A 12,425-nucleotide genomic window follows, 5' to 3' on the forward strand; every position below is an offset into this window, starting at 1 on the left:
CCTTTGTCAACGTCACTTGAAGCGTCACCCGACTGTGGTTGGTCACACATTAAAGTCAGACACTGCAGCATAACCGGTAACACGCTACATTGCGTGAGCGTTTTGCCTTCGAAATAAAGCATACGTGGTTGTATTACAGTACAAAATAGACCGTTTTTAATTACAATACCACTTTCAATATTGTTATAGATACTGCAATAATACAACGAAACCAGAAAAAAACGGCACGGCTAGTGTAAAATAAAGAAGGACCCCCTCAAATATTTTATGTTGAAAAGTCGTACTCGGAAGTCCTACTTTCCCTATTTAACTTGACAGACGCGAAGCACCGCGGGAGAGCACTGTCCGTGGATAATCGCAGGTGGCGAGCTTGACAAATTGGCGGACCACAAAAACACGCGCTTGAATGCCATTTAAACCAAAAAAAAAAAAACATTTGATTTTACGTTGATTATTTATCGCTCTTGCTTTTTGGATGCTCAACAATGCCCTCGCCGGCTCGGTTCGTTGCCAGCTCGGCTCGCACCATCCACATCAAACATCCCCTCCTCGCCATCGTCATCTTCCTCTGCTGCGAACTGACGATAATTGACGGCGCCGAGAAACAGCGGCCATGCACGGAGGTAAGTGATGCGCACTTGTTTCACGCTCCACGCTTAATTCCTCACACATTCCCACCTTTCATTGCCTGTTGTGCACTGATTGGCCTGCGTGTGACGTCCAATATCCCTTGAGAAAAAAAAAACCGTCTTATTTCCGGTTTCTCGAGGAGAAGTCCTGATCATCACAACAACAGGGGTATCTAGATTTTTTTCCTCTCAAGGGTCACTGACATTTTTCACTTTAATCTATGAAGGTGTCTTGATAAGACTGTAATTCGTTCTGTGACCACGCGTGTAACTCAAGTCATTCTTATCTCAAAGAAATGTTTCCTATTGAAATTAATAGATACAGGATAACCCTTACTCATATCAGCCCCACCAAAACAATTTCTCTTTTCCTGCATAAGCAAGGGTGAGCGTTCTGCGTGGATGTTAGGAAACAACAGTATTCGTCAAGGCAAGAAATGGACAGAGCAATGCCTCAAATTAGTTAAAAACAAACAATGTTGAAGGGTCACTGTATTTATCACAGTAAAACTAATTTGTTAGTGTAGGTAAAGAAGTGCTCAGGAATTTTATAAATATATATTTATATATCGATCCATCCAGCCATTTTCCAAACCACTTGATCCTCACTAGGGTCGCGGGTGGTGCTGGAGCCTATCCCAGCTGTCTTCGGGCAGTAGGCGGGGGACACCCTGAATCAGTTGCCAGCCAATCGCAGGGCACACAGAGACGAACAACCATCCACGCCCACACTCACACTTGGGGACAATTTAGAGCAATTTAGAACAATCTGTGCTGAGGAAAATAAGAAGGTACTGAAAAAAGCTTTTTCGATATTATGCTTATTCATCAGGGCATTATGGATAAAAATGTTACTATTTTAGTTCTAAATACTGCAGCTTTGATGCATTTTTGCAAACGCAGAAATGGTCTCTATTAAACGAGTGTGCAAACATCTCTTGCCTTTCCATCTACCGTAGAAAGTAAATTCTCTTGTACAATGGAGGCAAATGACACGGACCATGTCATTTGTTCATTTTTGTTATATGCCACAGGCTGATGATAAATGAACAGCACTGGCCCCCAAATGGGTCCTCTGCCATAATTTGGACACCACTGCCATTACATGACTCATGAATGCTTCCTCGCTCCAGTGTGTTGAATTTGGGCCAATGTGCTCTTATCAGTTTCCTGCATGCACTGTTTTTCCCTGTCCAACTGCTCTGGATCAGCTCAACACCTCCTCTGAAGCCTACTGGTGTCACTCTGGTCCCTGAGATTGAAGGGCAGCATTCCTGAAGGCAATCACTCTTGCTTGGGTTGGGCATTTTTGGCCTTGAAATAAAAGTATATTATAATTTATACTTTTAAAAGTCTGTCTATCTATCTATCTATCTATCTATCTATCTATCTATCTATCTATCTATCTATCTATCTATCTATCTATCTATCTATCTATCTATCTATCTATCTATCTATCTATCTATCTATCTATCTATCTATCTATCTATCTATCTATCTATCTATCTATCTATCTATCTATCTATCTATCTATCTATCTATCTATCTATCTATCTATCTATCTATCTATCTATCTATCTATCTATCTATCTATCTATCTATCTATCTATCTATCTATCTATCTATCTATCTATCTATCTATCTATCTATCTATCTATCTATCTATCTATCTATCTATCCCTTCACTGAAAAAGAAAAGCAAAAGACAAATTCAAAATGCAGTTTTAAGGTCGTTTTCGGGGTGTGGTAGTCTCCGTTTGAAGCAATTGAAAAAATGTTCATGCTCCTTGGTTTCAATGAATGTGCTTTAAAGCATACATGGCTGTGGACTGTTATTTCCTCTTTGGGTAATGCTGCAAATCAGAACACATTCCACATGACTGAGGAAAACTGTACAGGAAAAGTGTTCAGTAGGTCGTATGTTCGCTACCATATAGTCAACTTAAATGGTCCATGATAGCAGAGACGCACTTGCATTCAAGTACAGAAACCTTTAAGAAATGGAGAAAGATTTTTTTTTTGTATTTGAACAACGAAAACTTGGCCTGCCCTAAAAACTCAATCGATTAATCAATCAGCCCTGTTGCAGAGTCGCATTAAAAAAAAGGACCAATTTAGATAGAAGAAAGGTAACACTATGAAATTAATATGATCATTTTATGAGAATAAATTGGAAGAAATTAATTTTAGAGTAAATTTAAGATAAAAGTCTTACATTATCAAGATAAAAACTCACATTTTTGAGACGAATATTTTTGGGGTATTTAAAAAAAACGCACTAACATGTTATTGTTATTATGACTATTTCTTTTCAATTTATGAGAAAGTTAGGCATTTTGAAACTGTTTTATTTTTTTTGTTTTAGAAGTTACAGTTGTAATATGAGAACAATGTCATGGTTTCAAGATTGAGTCCTATGCTTTTAAAATACACAACATTTTACATTAATAATACAACGTTTTTTTCTACCCTTTTCAACGTAGCCAAAATACTCCTCAAACCAGTGGCGGATGCTGGTCTGTCATAGAGGGGAAGTTCAATTTTGGCCGACATCATAAAATGTATCCGTTTATACGTGAATTCTACTCTCCATTCCTTTTCAAGAAAATTATCTGTGACCCACCCTGTCATACCAACAAGGCGTCTTTTCCAGGGACTTAACTAGTGTCCTACAGCTACAGCAGCTCCAATAAAACCCACCAGAAATGAAATATTAATTCATTGCTAGTCGTTTTCAACAAAGAGAGTTTCACTAAGATGATTAGAAGAAGTCTCCAGTTCAACTTAGAACAGAATAAGAATTGAAAGATGCTCCCACGGATGCCTACATTAAAAGATCGGTGATTGGCTCATTTCGCTGTCAATCAAAAAGAGATTCAGCCTCAGACAGATTATCCAATCATCATGCAGAAAAGCTCAGCGTCCGGGCCGGCCGATACACGCCCACTGTCCATAGACTCCCAGAGACGCTGAGCGTCCAGTGGGCGGGACAAAACGAGCATTTATCCAATGACTCGTCTCGTTTCAATGCATTGGGACAACGGGCTCTGGACTCTCGAGACGCCCAGCGGCCGCGCTGTAGATGCTCAGCGTCCACACAGTTCAAAGCACAGTGAAGTTGCGGGATTGAATGAGAAGAGTCTCCTCGTAACCAGTCTTAAGAAGCTAAATCGGAACAAAAGTTGAGCTTGTTGTTACGCATATTTAGTCAATGACATGTCCACACAATTGTATGTACACACATAAATTTGATCACTTATTTTTTGACATTTTAGGGGTAGCTGAGCTTCCCTAGCAGCCTTAGAGCAAATTGCCTGTGCCTCAAACAAATTAAAGTCAATGACGGTGCAAAAAAAAAAAAATGCGGCCATCAAAACAGATGGCGGAATGTTGTGCTTCCAGATACACAAAAAGGAGTGGTCGTTACTTGTAGCGTGAGTTTGTCTCAGCGGCAGCGCTTTGAGGTTGCAAACACAGTTGCTTCACCTTTTATTGTTCAGTAAACCTTACAGCCTCACTTTCATCAAAGGGTGGAGGAGGGAATGCAAATTCTCTTTTCCTTTCAGATAAATTCAACACATCCCAGATACTTGTTTAGGTCCAGTCTACCAAAATAATCATGTTCAGTTTTTATGCAGTTTCATTGCATGCCTGTGATTGCGATTGTTGTTTACTGTGTCACACTGACTCAGCACATACGCTGTCAATATTTTCAGCGGATGAAAAGTGACACAAAAGCAAAATGACATCTATAAAATGCAATGACACATTAAACCCCAAGAGAAAAAAATCATTAAAAAATACTATTTTATGGTAAAGATAATTCTGATGCATGTGAAACAGTAACAATATTGATATTTGATGCTGGTGTGCCAATTAAATCGGCCAATTATAGCCGTTCTAACATTGGCAAAAATTGTCTGCAATTTGGCTGTTTGCAAATAGATTTTCCCTTCATGTACCCTAAATATTAACAGTTTTGTACACAAGTCATAATGATCTCATCATTTTATTACATGTGAAACGGCACCATAAAAATTATTTCCTTCTCTTTATATAAAACATGAAACACTGACAGTAAATACAGTACATGGGTCTATCAATCAATACAAAACCAATCCATCCATTCACTTTCGAGTCCTTTTATCCTCACGAGGGTCGTGGGTGTGCTGGAGCCAATCCTAGCTGTCTTCGGGCAGTCGGCAGGGGATACTCTGAACCGGTTGCCAGCCAATCGCAGAGCACACGTAGACGAACAACCATTCACACTCAGAATCACACCTATGAACAATATCGAGTTTGCAATTAACCTGCTATGCATGCTTTGGCAATGTGGGAGGAAACCGGAGTACCCGGATAAAACCCACGCGGGCATGGAGAGAGGGATGCATAATGACCCCTGGTACTAAAGTGGCCCTAGGGCTGAATTTTTAAAAACTGCAGTATTGATAAGCTCCACCCTTAACAGTCTTTGAGACTGAACTGTCTTTGAGAAAGGACTTCAATACATTTTCAATTGATTTAGCCTATATGAATGTTATTTTGCACCTACGACCCATCTGATGCCATTTATAACTAGCAATAAAATTGATGTTTGTCAAAGATGCATGTTCACAATTGGAGGAGTGCTATCTCACCCTATTGCTTTGCCAAGCCTGAGAGGCACCTGCGATAACGCTGTTGGAGTATCACAACAATGATGCCGTATATCATGATAAGATATGTTTCAATATGAGTATTTTGTCCCAACAGACGCGTCACCGTACGTCATGTTTTATTTGATATTGTCACTGTATCACAACAGACAACACTGCGATGTATTGTAATGTTGGTATTTTGTTGCATTCCTAATACTGGGAGACGATGCTGGTGTAGATGTACAGTATTGTAACAGGTAGATAATGATAACAAGTTTCAGGCCGGTTAGTCAAGACTGTATCATAATAGACAGATCATATAATGTCATATCCATATTTTGTCCCATCCTGAATATTGATATTTAATGCTGGTATACCGTTATTGTAACATAACAGACAATGATACCAAATATTGTGGGGTTTACATGCTCTGTTATGTTCATTTGTGGTGTTATTTATTTTTCTAATTTATTTTTTTTTTTTCTTGCAGGAAGACTACTACTTTGAGTACACAGAGTGTCACAGTTCTGGCTCTCGGTGGCGGGCAGCCATCCCGCGCAACCCCGGGGCCTGTGTCGGCCTACCCGAGCCGGTGCGCGGCACAGATTGTAGTAAGTCGCTGGCATATTTTGTTCTGTGGCCATCTGTTTTAGATCCGTGTGTGTGTGTGCGTGTGTGCGCATGTGTGCACCTCCTTATCGGTACCCCGGAATTTTCCAAAACACATCCCGACAGACTGTTTGGAGCGTCTCCAAAGCAAGAGGCCAATGAACGCAGCACTAAAAAGAGTAGCTGTTTTCCTCATACAATGGAGATTTGAAAAAGGAATTTGTCTATTTATTGATTCGTATGAAGTGATCGGCGAGATATTAGGAGAACAAACTTTGTTTTTGAGATGAGAAGACATATATATTTTCGAGACTTACTGGAAATTGTTATAGTACAGAATTGTTGTCCATTTTCAAATACAAATTCACATTTTTGAAATAAAAGTTTTTCTAGTTTTTAGTGAGACAAAAATGGATTTTCAGAAAAGATCCATGATGTTGCAAGAATAACATATTGGTCATTTAACCAATATTATGAGAATTAATTGATGTATTTTTGAGAGAAAACCCATATATTCTCAAAATAAAAAAAAAAAAAGATTACAGTCATGAAATTATGAGAATAAAGTACTGGTAGTATTACTAGTATTAGGTAACTGAAGTTTTAAAGTTTGAGTTCATTTTTGATCTTAAAAAAAGAAACATGTTGGAGATTAAAGTCATAATGTTGCCACGACTCACGATACATGTTCGAAAAATAGTGTTAACATTGCAAGAAGAATTTGAGAAAAATTTGCATTTTTCGGGCAAGCCAAGAAGGCCATTATTTACTTGGAAAAATAAACACAGCAGATTACGGCATATGCAGGACATGATCAAATCTTTTAGGTCAAATAAGTGGAGCAGGAAGCGGGAAATAAAGCTTGTTAAATAGCTCACTAATGCGGTGAGACCAGTTGTTAGACAAGACTGCTAACAGGTTTTTCCTGTGCTGCTTCAACACTTCCACTTCCTTCACTTCCTCCAATGTCTGTTTCTCCGCTCAATTGCACAGATTTATTAATGAATGCACTAAAAATGAAGTGAACGCCGACGAGCATCCTAATCTTTTTGCCACCCAGCAGTACGCGTGAGGTCATGGTGAAAAATCCCATTTGTCATCCCATCCTGTTTTGTGTTGGTGCTTGTAGCCTTTTCGTGCAAAGCCGGCGAGTTCCTGGAGATGTCGGCCCAAGAGTGCACCCGCTGCGCGGCCGGAAGCTATTCTCTGGGCAGTGGCATCCGTTTCGACCAGTGGGAAACCATGCCGGCAGGATTCAGTAGCCTAGCAACCACCCTAGAAATTGGCGCCCACGGAGACGGCGACCTCACATGCAACAGGTTACGCAAACGTGCATCATGTTTGTCTGTGGGCGTGTGACACGTACTGTACCTATATGAAACACAACGGCAGCTATTATATCACATTTGCACTGAAGAAAATGTCATAAATGAGACGCCTCTTCTGTGATCACCACATAGATATATTTAAACCTGTTGTGGGTCAAACTGATCTCTTTGAAAAGTGAAAAAAAATATCTTGCTGACTTTTTTTAATTTGTTGTTGTTTTTAAGTTGAAAGCACTGATCTCTACATGCGCATTTCGATAAATCTCAAAGTGGTAGGTGAGCTGTTCAGCATACAAGGGAGGATAGTTCCCCCTAAAAATCTGCGATTAGGTGAATCACAAAAAGGAGAAACACAAATACTGTATATGCAGAATCACTGCAGTTCAATAAAAAAAAGAGAAATTGCTCGTCTGCTGCCCAGATTCGTTAAACATAATTCCTGCCGCCTAATTTCTTTGTATGATTATTTCTACTGTACAAGTTGTTTTCAAATTTCTAGATCATCAAAATAATGCAAAAATAACATGGCAAAATATTTCACTCTGTAGTGAACCAAAATATGACGATATTTACGTGTCAGGTTTTGAATTGGACTAATGAAATAAATGTTTTCCATGATAGTAAATATTTTTTCCCAGAGGCTTCTGTATTTCTCACCCCTGTTACATTGTGGGATAAAATTAACCGGTTAGAAATCCGGGGAAAAATAGTAAAAAAACTGACTGAACAGTAATTATTACTCTATGCTCTTTTGTTTTTTTATGCCTAAACAGGGAGCGCGTCACATTGACCCATGAACATTTCTTTTGTCATACAAGAAAGAAAAAATGGGATGGTATGTTGGTGGTTGCAAAATTCGAAGAAAAAAAAACATCCCGAAATTTGAAAATGCACAGTAAAACTGAGAACACAACAAAAGCAAGCCCAGTAAAATACACTTTTAAAAAAATCATTACAATACTTTCTCCTGTTTTGTAAGCTTTACTGCAGGAGTTTTTAAAATGCAGCATAATAGGAGACTTAGAGTACATGCTTAAATGCTGCTTTCAAACAATTACTTTGACACTTTACTTGAAATCACATATTCAATATCAGCATTCATAATATATTTTAAAATGAATTTCCCTTGGATTGGTTAAGAAAATAGACATTTCATATTAAAAATACATCCCATTTCCTTGGTCAACATATAGTAGTGTGCCAAATTCAGACTATATTAAACAGTCGATGCATTTTCTGGTACGTTTTATTTATGGTTGTATCTATAGCTGTGCCATTTCTAATCCAGTGAAAATTCACTCATTTATTCATCTCTCACCTGCCATGCCCTCATGCCCCCGCAGCTCTTCTTGGGTGCCGCAGGGAAGCTATCTGGCGTCCAACCGGGACGAGTGCACGGTCTCACTGGTGTACTCGGTCCACCTGAAGAAGCAGGGATCCGTCACTTTTGAGTACCAGTACCCAGACAACAACTTGATCTTTGAGTTCTTTGTGAGTCGCAAACGCACACATTCTGTCCATAGACTTTTGCGCTCAAGGGCCGCAATGGATTTTTATGAAGGACAGGTGGGCCAACTCGTTTGTTGATGAGGGTTAAAAAAAATCGAATCATGGCCTTGCCGCGCTGCCATGCCGTTGTCAACCAAAAACAAATTTTAAAACAGGTATACACGTAAAATTTAAATAAAAAGCGAAATAAAAGTAGCTCCATCAGCTGTGTAATGCCTTGTCAAAAAGTTCATTTGCAATTTTGACACCTTCAGTTTGACGAGACTTATAACAGGCTTTTTAATCAAGTGTCCAGTGTGGTAATTGGTTGCGGTGAAAGTTAATTGTAATTGTGTTGAATGCAGATCCAGAATGACCAGTGTCAAGAGCTGGATCAGGCCGCAGATACTAAATGGTTGAAGGTCACCAGCCAAGGAGAGTGGGCCACCCACACGGTAAGATTAAAAGTACATTTAAAAGTGCACCAATTTTTACATTTCAATTGATTTTTAGAATGGGAGACAAGGCAATAACACGATCAGGAAAACATTGATGTGTGTGCATACTCCTCTCACAGTGTTTAGTGTGCTCAAGGCGCTTTCTTCTCACAACACGCATTAGGAAAGTCACTCTAAACACACCACAAGACAAATCGATGATCTTTTATAGACATTCCATAATCCGTTTTTTGCTGATTTTGATCAGAGGGGAGAGGGGGCATGGTCACATATGGCCAGATTGTCAGAAGGTCTAACTTGTTTCAGGATTTGCGATCGTAAATATTTACGATTGTTGGACTGGACCATTTTCGAGCAGATTGGGGAGGATAAATCACTTTTAATACACCCCACACCACAGGAGAATCAGTTCAGGATAATCTTTCGGTGCAGTCAGCAAATCTCAAAGTGTGGTACCGGAAGTGTTATGTAGCCTCCCTCATGTGGTATCCAAAAGAATCATTGAATCAAACTGTGCTGACTGTTTTTAATACTGTTCAGTGCAATTGTTCAGTTGTTTTTCATGTTTATCTAGAATATATTTGTTCAAATTTGGCCCATTCGTTATTTTTACTTATTTTTTTGGGGGTGGGGTACTATGTTCACCAGGTCAACCTTAAGTCTGGGACAAACATCATGTACTGGAGGACAAGTGCCGTCACGTTGGGCAACAAAGCAGTGAAACCCGTTTTGCTGAAAAATGTCCACATAGAAGGTTTGTCTTTTATTTTCAGCTTTTCCTCTTGCAATTATCACTCCATCAAAGATTCATCCATTCCCCTTGTATCTCTTTCCTCCATCTCCAGGTGTGGCCTACACGTCGGAGTGTTTCCCTTGTAAGCCGGGCACATTCAGCCGAGTGCCGGGCTCCTCTTCGTGCGAGCCCTGTCCCCGGGACACCTATTCGGGCCACGGGGCGAGCTCCTGCTCCCCCTGTGACGTGACCACGCAGTATGCAGGTTGGAGACACACACACACACACACATTCCTGCACTTGCTGCACAGTGAGGACCGAGTAAAAAGGCCTACAAAGCGAGGACCACCCTTTCTGCTTGAAAAAGAAATGAAAAAGACACATTTCTAGACACAGGAGGGCGCCCTTAGGCAATACATTCCTTTAGATTAAATAAAACACCAAAGGTTAAGAAAAAGTTTTTAACTAGATACAGTAAGTGAGGACCGGGCACTGGCCATGCGTTCTTAATGATTTTGAAGTAGATTAGGTGCCGTTCACCTTACTAAACATTTAATGATGTAAATTTATAATCAGATATTATTTTTAAACAGTTTATCACCATTAACAGGGTACTGTCATTTATTTAGTTTTATTTAGTTCTGATATTTGTGTGTTCAATACGCCACATGTTTGCACTGTGGCTGAGAGAGGAAAGTATTTTAATCTGTGCTGTACATTACACAGAGAGCATATTTGACAATAAAAGCTGACTTGACTTTATGATTTATTTTTGACAAACAAAAGTACTCTTATTCAAAACTTACAAGAACACCTGAAAAACTTCAACCTTCAAAACGCACACTAAAAAAACTTGCTGCGCCACAACCTGACACATGAACCCACATATACCCTACCAAATAACTGTGCTTTCAAACTCTATTCCTTTTCTCCCCTCTCTCTCATCCCATTCCCTCTCTCCCTTCATCTATCTCCCCCTATGTCTCTCCCTCTCTCCATCTTTCATCTTCAAGCTTTTTTCCCCAATTACATATCTTTTAATAATTTCATTGTGGAATATCTCTCCATGTGCGGTCTTCAAGGTCTGGCGATGCTTGACTACGACACTTAACGCAGTCATCTTTCCTTGGAACTTTCTTTAATGCTACAAATTTTGAAAGGTGTCGATCAATTGCTGCCCTTTCCTTTGGAGTCTGGGTCTCTTCCTTTTTTTAGTTTCCAATTCTGGAGGGAAAAAAAGAGGGTTATTAGTGGTTTAGTTGAATATAAACAGACATTCTTGAAGTTGTATTAAAATCTGAACGCTGCCTTGACTGATAACAGGACCAGAATAAAAACTATCAAAAATGCATTGATTCAAAACATGTTTTAGGCATCTAGTTTAAAGCAACTTTGTTGACTTAAAAACACCTCAGCAGCAATTTCCCTCAAGGCATGATTCATGAGTGTTATGCTCTTTACATTATTTAATATTTTTCAATATCCTTAAAATTAATGTGGGGTTTTTTGCCTAGTCTCCGCCTTTAATGTCTTGTTTATCTATGTGGGCCCCCCAATTGGGTGGCAACCACTAAAGGGTGTACTCTGACTACAGCCCAATGACGGCTAGGATAGCCTCCAGCATGCCCCAAACTTTTGTTTTCTATTTCTGAAGCCTTCTATTGTGAAGAACATACAGAAAAAACAGTCTTTGCAAGTACAGTGATCCCTCGTTTATCGGGGTTAATGGGGACCGAAACCACCCGCGATAAACGAAAATCCGCTAAGTAGCAAAAACACCCCCACCCTCCATATAGGTATATGAACAGGGGTATGAGTATAAATATTTATAAGGCCAAATGTACTGGTATACATGCATGTTTGTAGTAATTAACAGCACTTAATGCTATATACTAATATATTTAAACATGTATAAGTTAGGTTAGTGTATAAATAACGAAATACAGTAAACACAGTCCTGTATGTTGCTCTATGTGACTCGCTGTTGTTTTGATTATTTTCACTGCCTCTTGAGGACCTTTTGCAGCATTTTCACTTTTTTTTTTATGAATATGTTTGAAAAAATCCATGACACACCGAGGCCGCGATAAATGATAATCCGGCGGCACTGTTGACATTCATGTTTCGAAGCTACAAATCAAAGCCTGAACCACTGTGCCGATTTCAGAGCAACATATGTGGTGAATATTATCTAATACGGTATGCATTACCAGTTTTCCTTGTTTGCAGTGAAATGCATTATTTTACAATCCATTCAAATGTCAGATACCAAATATGTAACTTCTGGTTGCTGATGGTGTATTGCAGGAGTGACCAACTCATTTTTGGCACGGGCCACATTGTAGTTATGGTTTCCCTTGGAGGGCCATTATGAATTTTGGGAGACCATATACATATTTAATCACCTCCACATTACATACACCACTCATAACATATTGATGGATAACTACTTTTAAAATCAGAAGTAAAAAATAATGATTGTTCTTGTGGACTTCATATGACATTTTGAGATTTTGGTTCAGACTTTAGCAAGCCTCATGGAA

The 12,425-nt window shown here is 39.2% G+C and overlaps 1 protein-coding gene across 1 annotated transcript in view; it reads left to right on the forward strand.

Moving 5' to 3' along the window:
* Positions 1-299: 299 nt before the first annotated feature.
* elapor2a (endosome-lysosome associated apoptosis and autophagy regulator family member 2a) overlaps positions 300-12,425 on the forward strand; it is a 37,796-nt gene continuing 25,670 nt past the window's right edge. Inside the window, exons 1-7 of the mRNA XM_052060238.1 lie at positions 300-623; positions 5,757-5,877; positions 7,005-7,194; positions 8,547-8,694; positions 9,057-9,146; positions 9,798-9,903; positions 9,995-10,147. Coding sequence (XP_051916198.1) covers positions 486-623; positions 5,757-5,877; positions 7,005-7,194; positions 8,547-8,694; positions 9,057-9,146; positions 9,798-9,903; positions 9,995-10,147 — 946 coding nt within the window. The 5' untranslated portion in view covers positions 300-485. The remainder of the gene's footprint in view (positions 624-5,756; positions 5,878-7,004; positions 7,195-8,546; positions 8,695-9,056; positions 9,147-9,797; positions 9,904-9,994; positions 10,148-12,425) is intronic.

The sequence above is a fragment of the Hippocampus zosterae genome, chromosome 3 (assembly GCF_025434085.1).
Source record: "Hippocampus zosterae strain Florida chromosome 3, ASM2543408v3, whole genome shotgun sequence".
In the NCBI taxonomy this organism is placed as follows: Eukaryota; Metazoa; Chordata; class Actinopteri; order Syngnathiformes; family Syngnathidae; genus Hippocampus; species Hippocampus zosterae.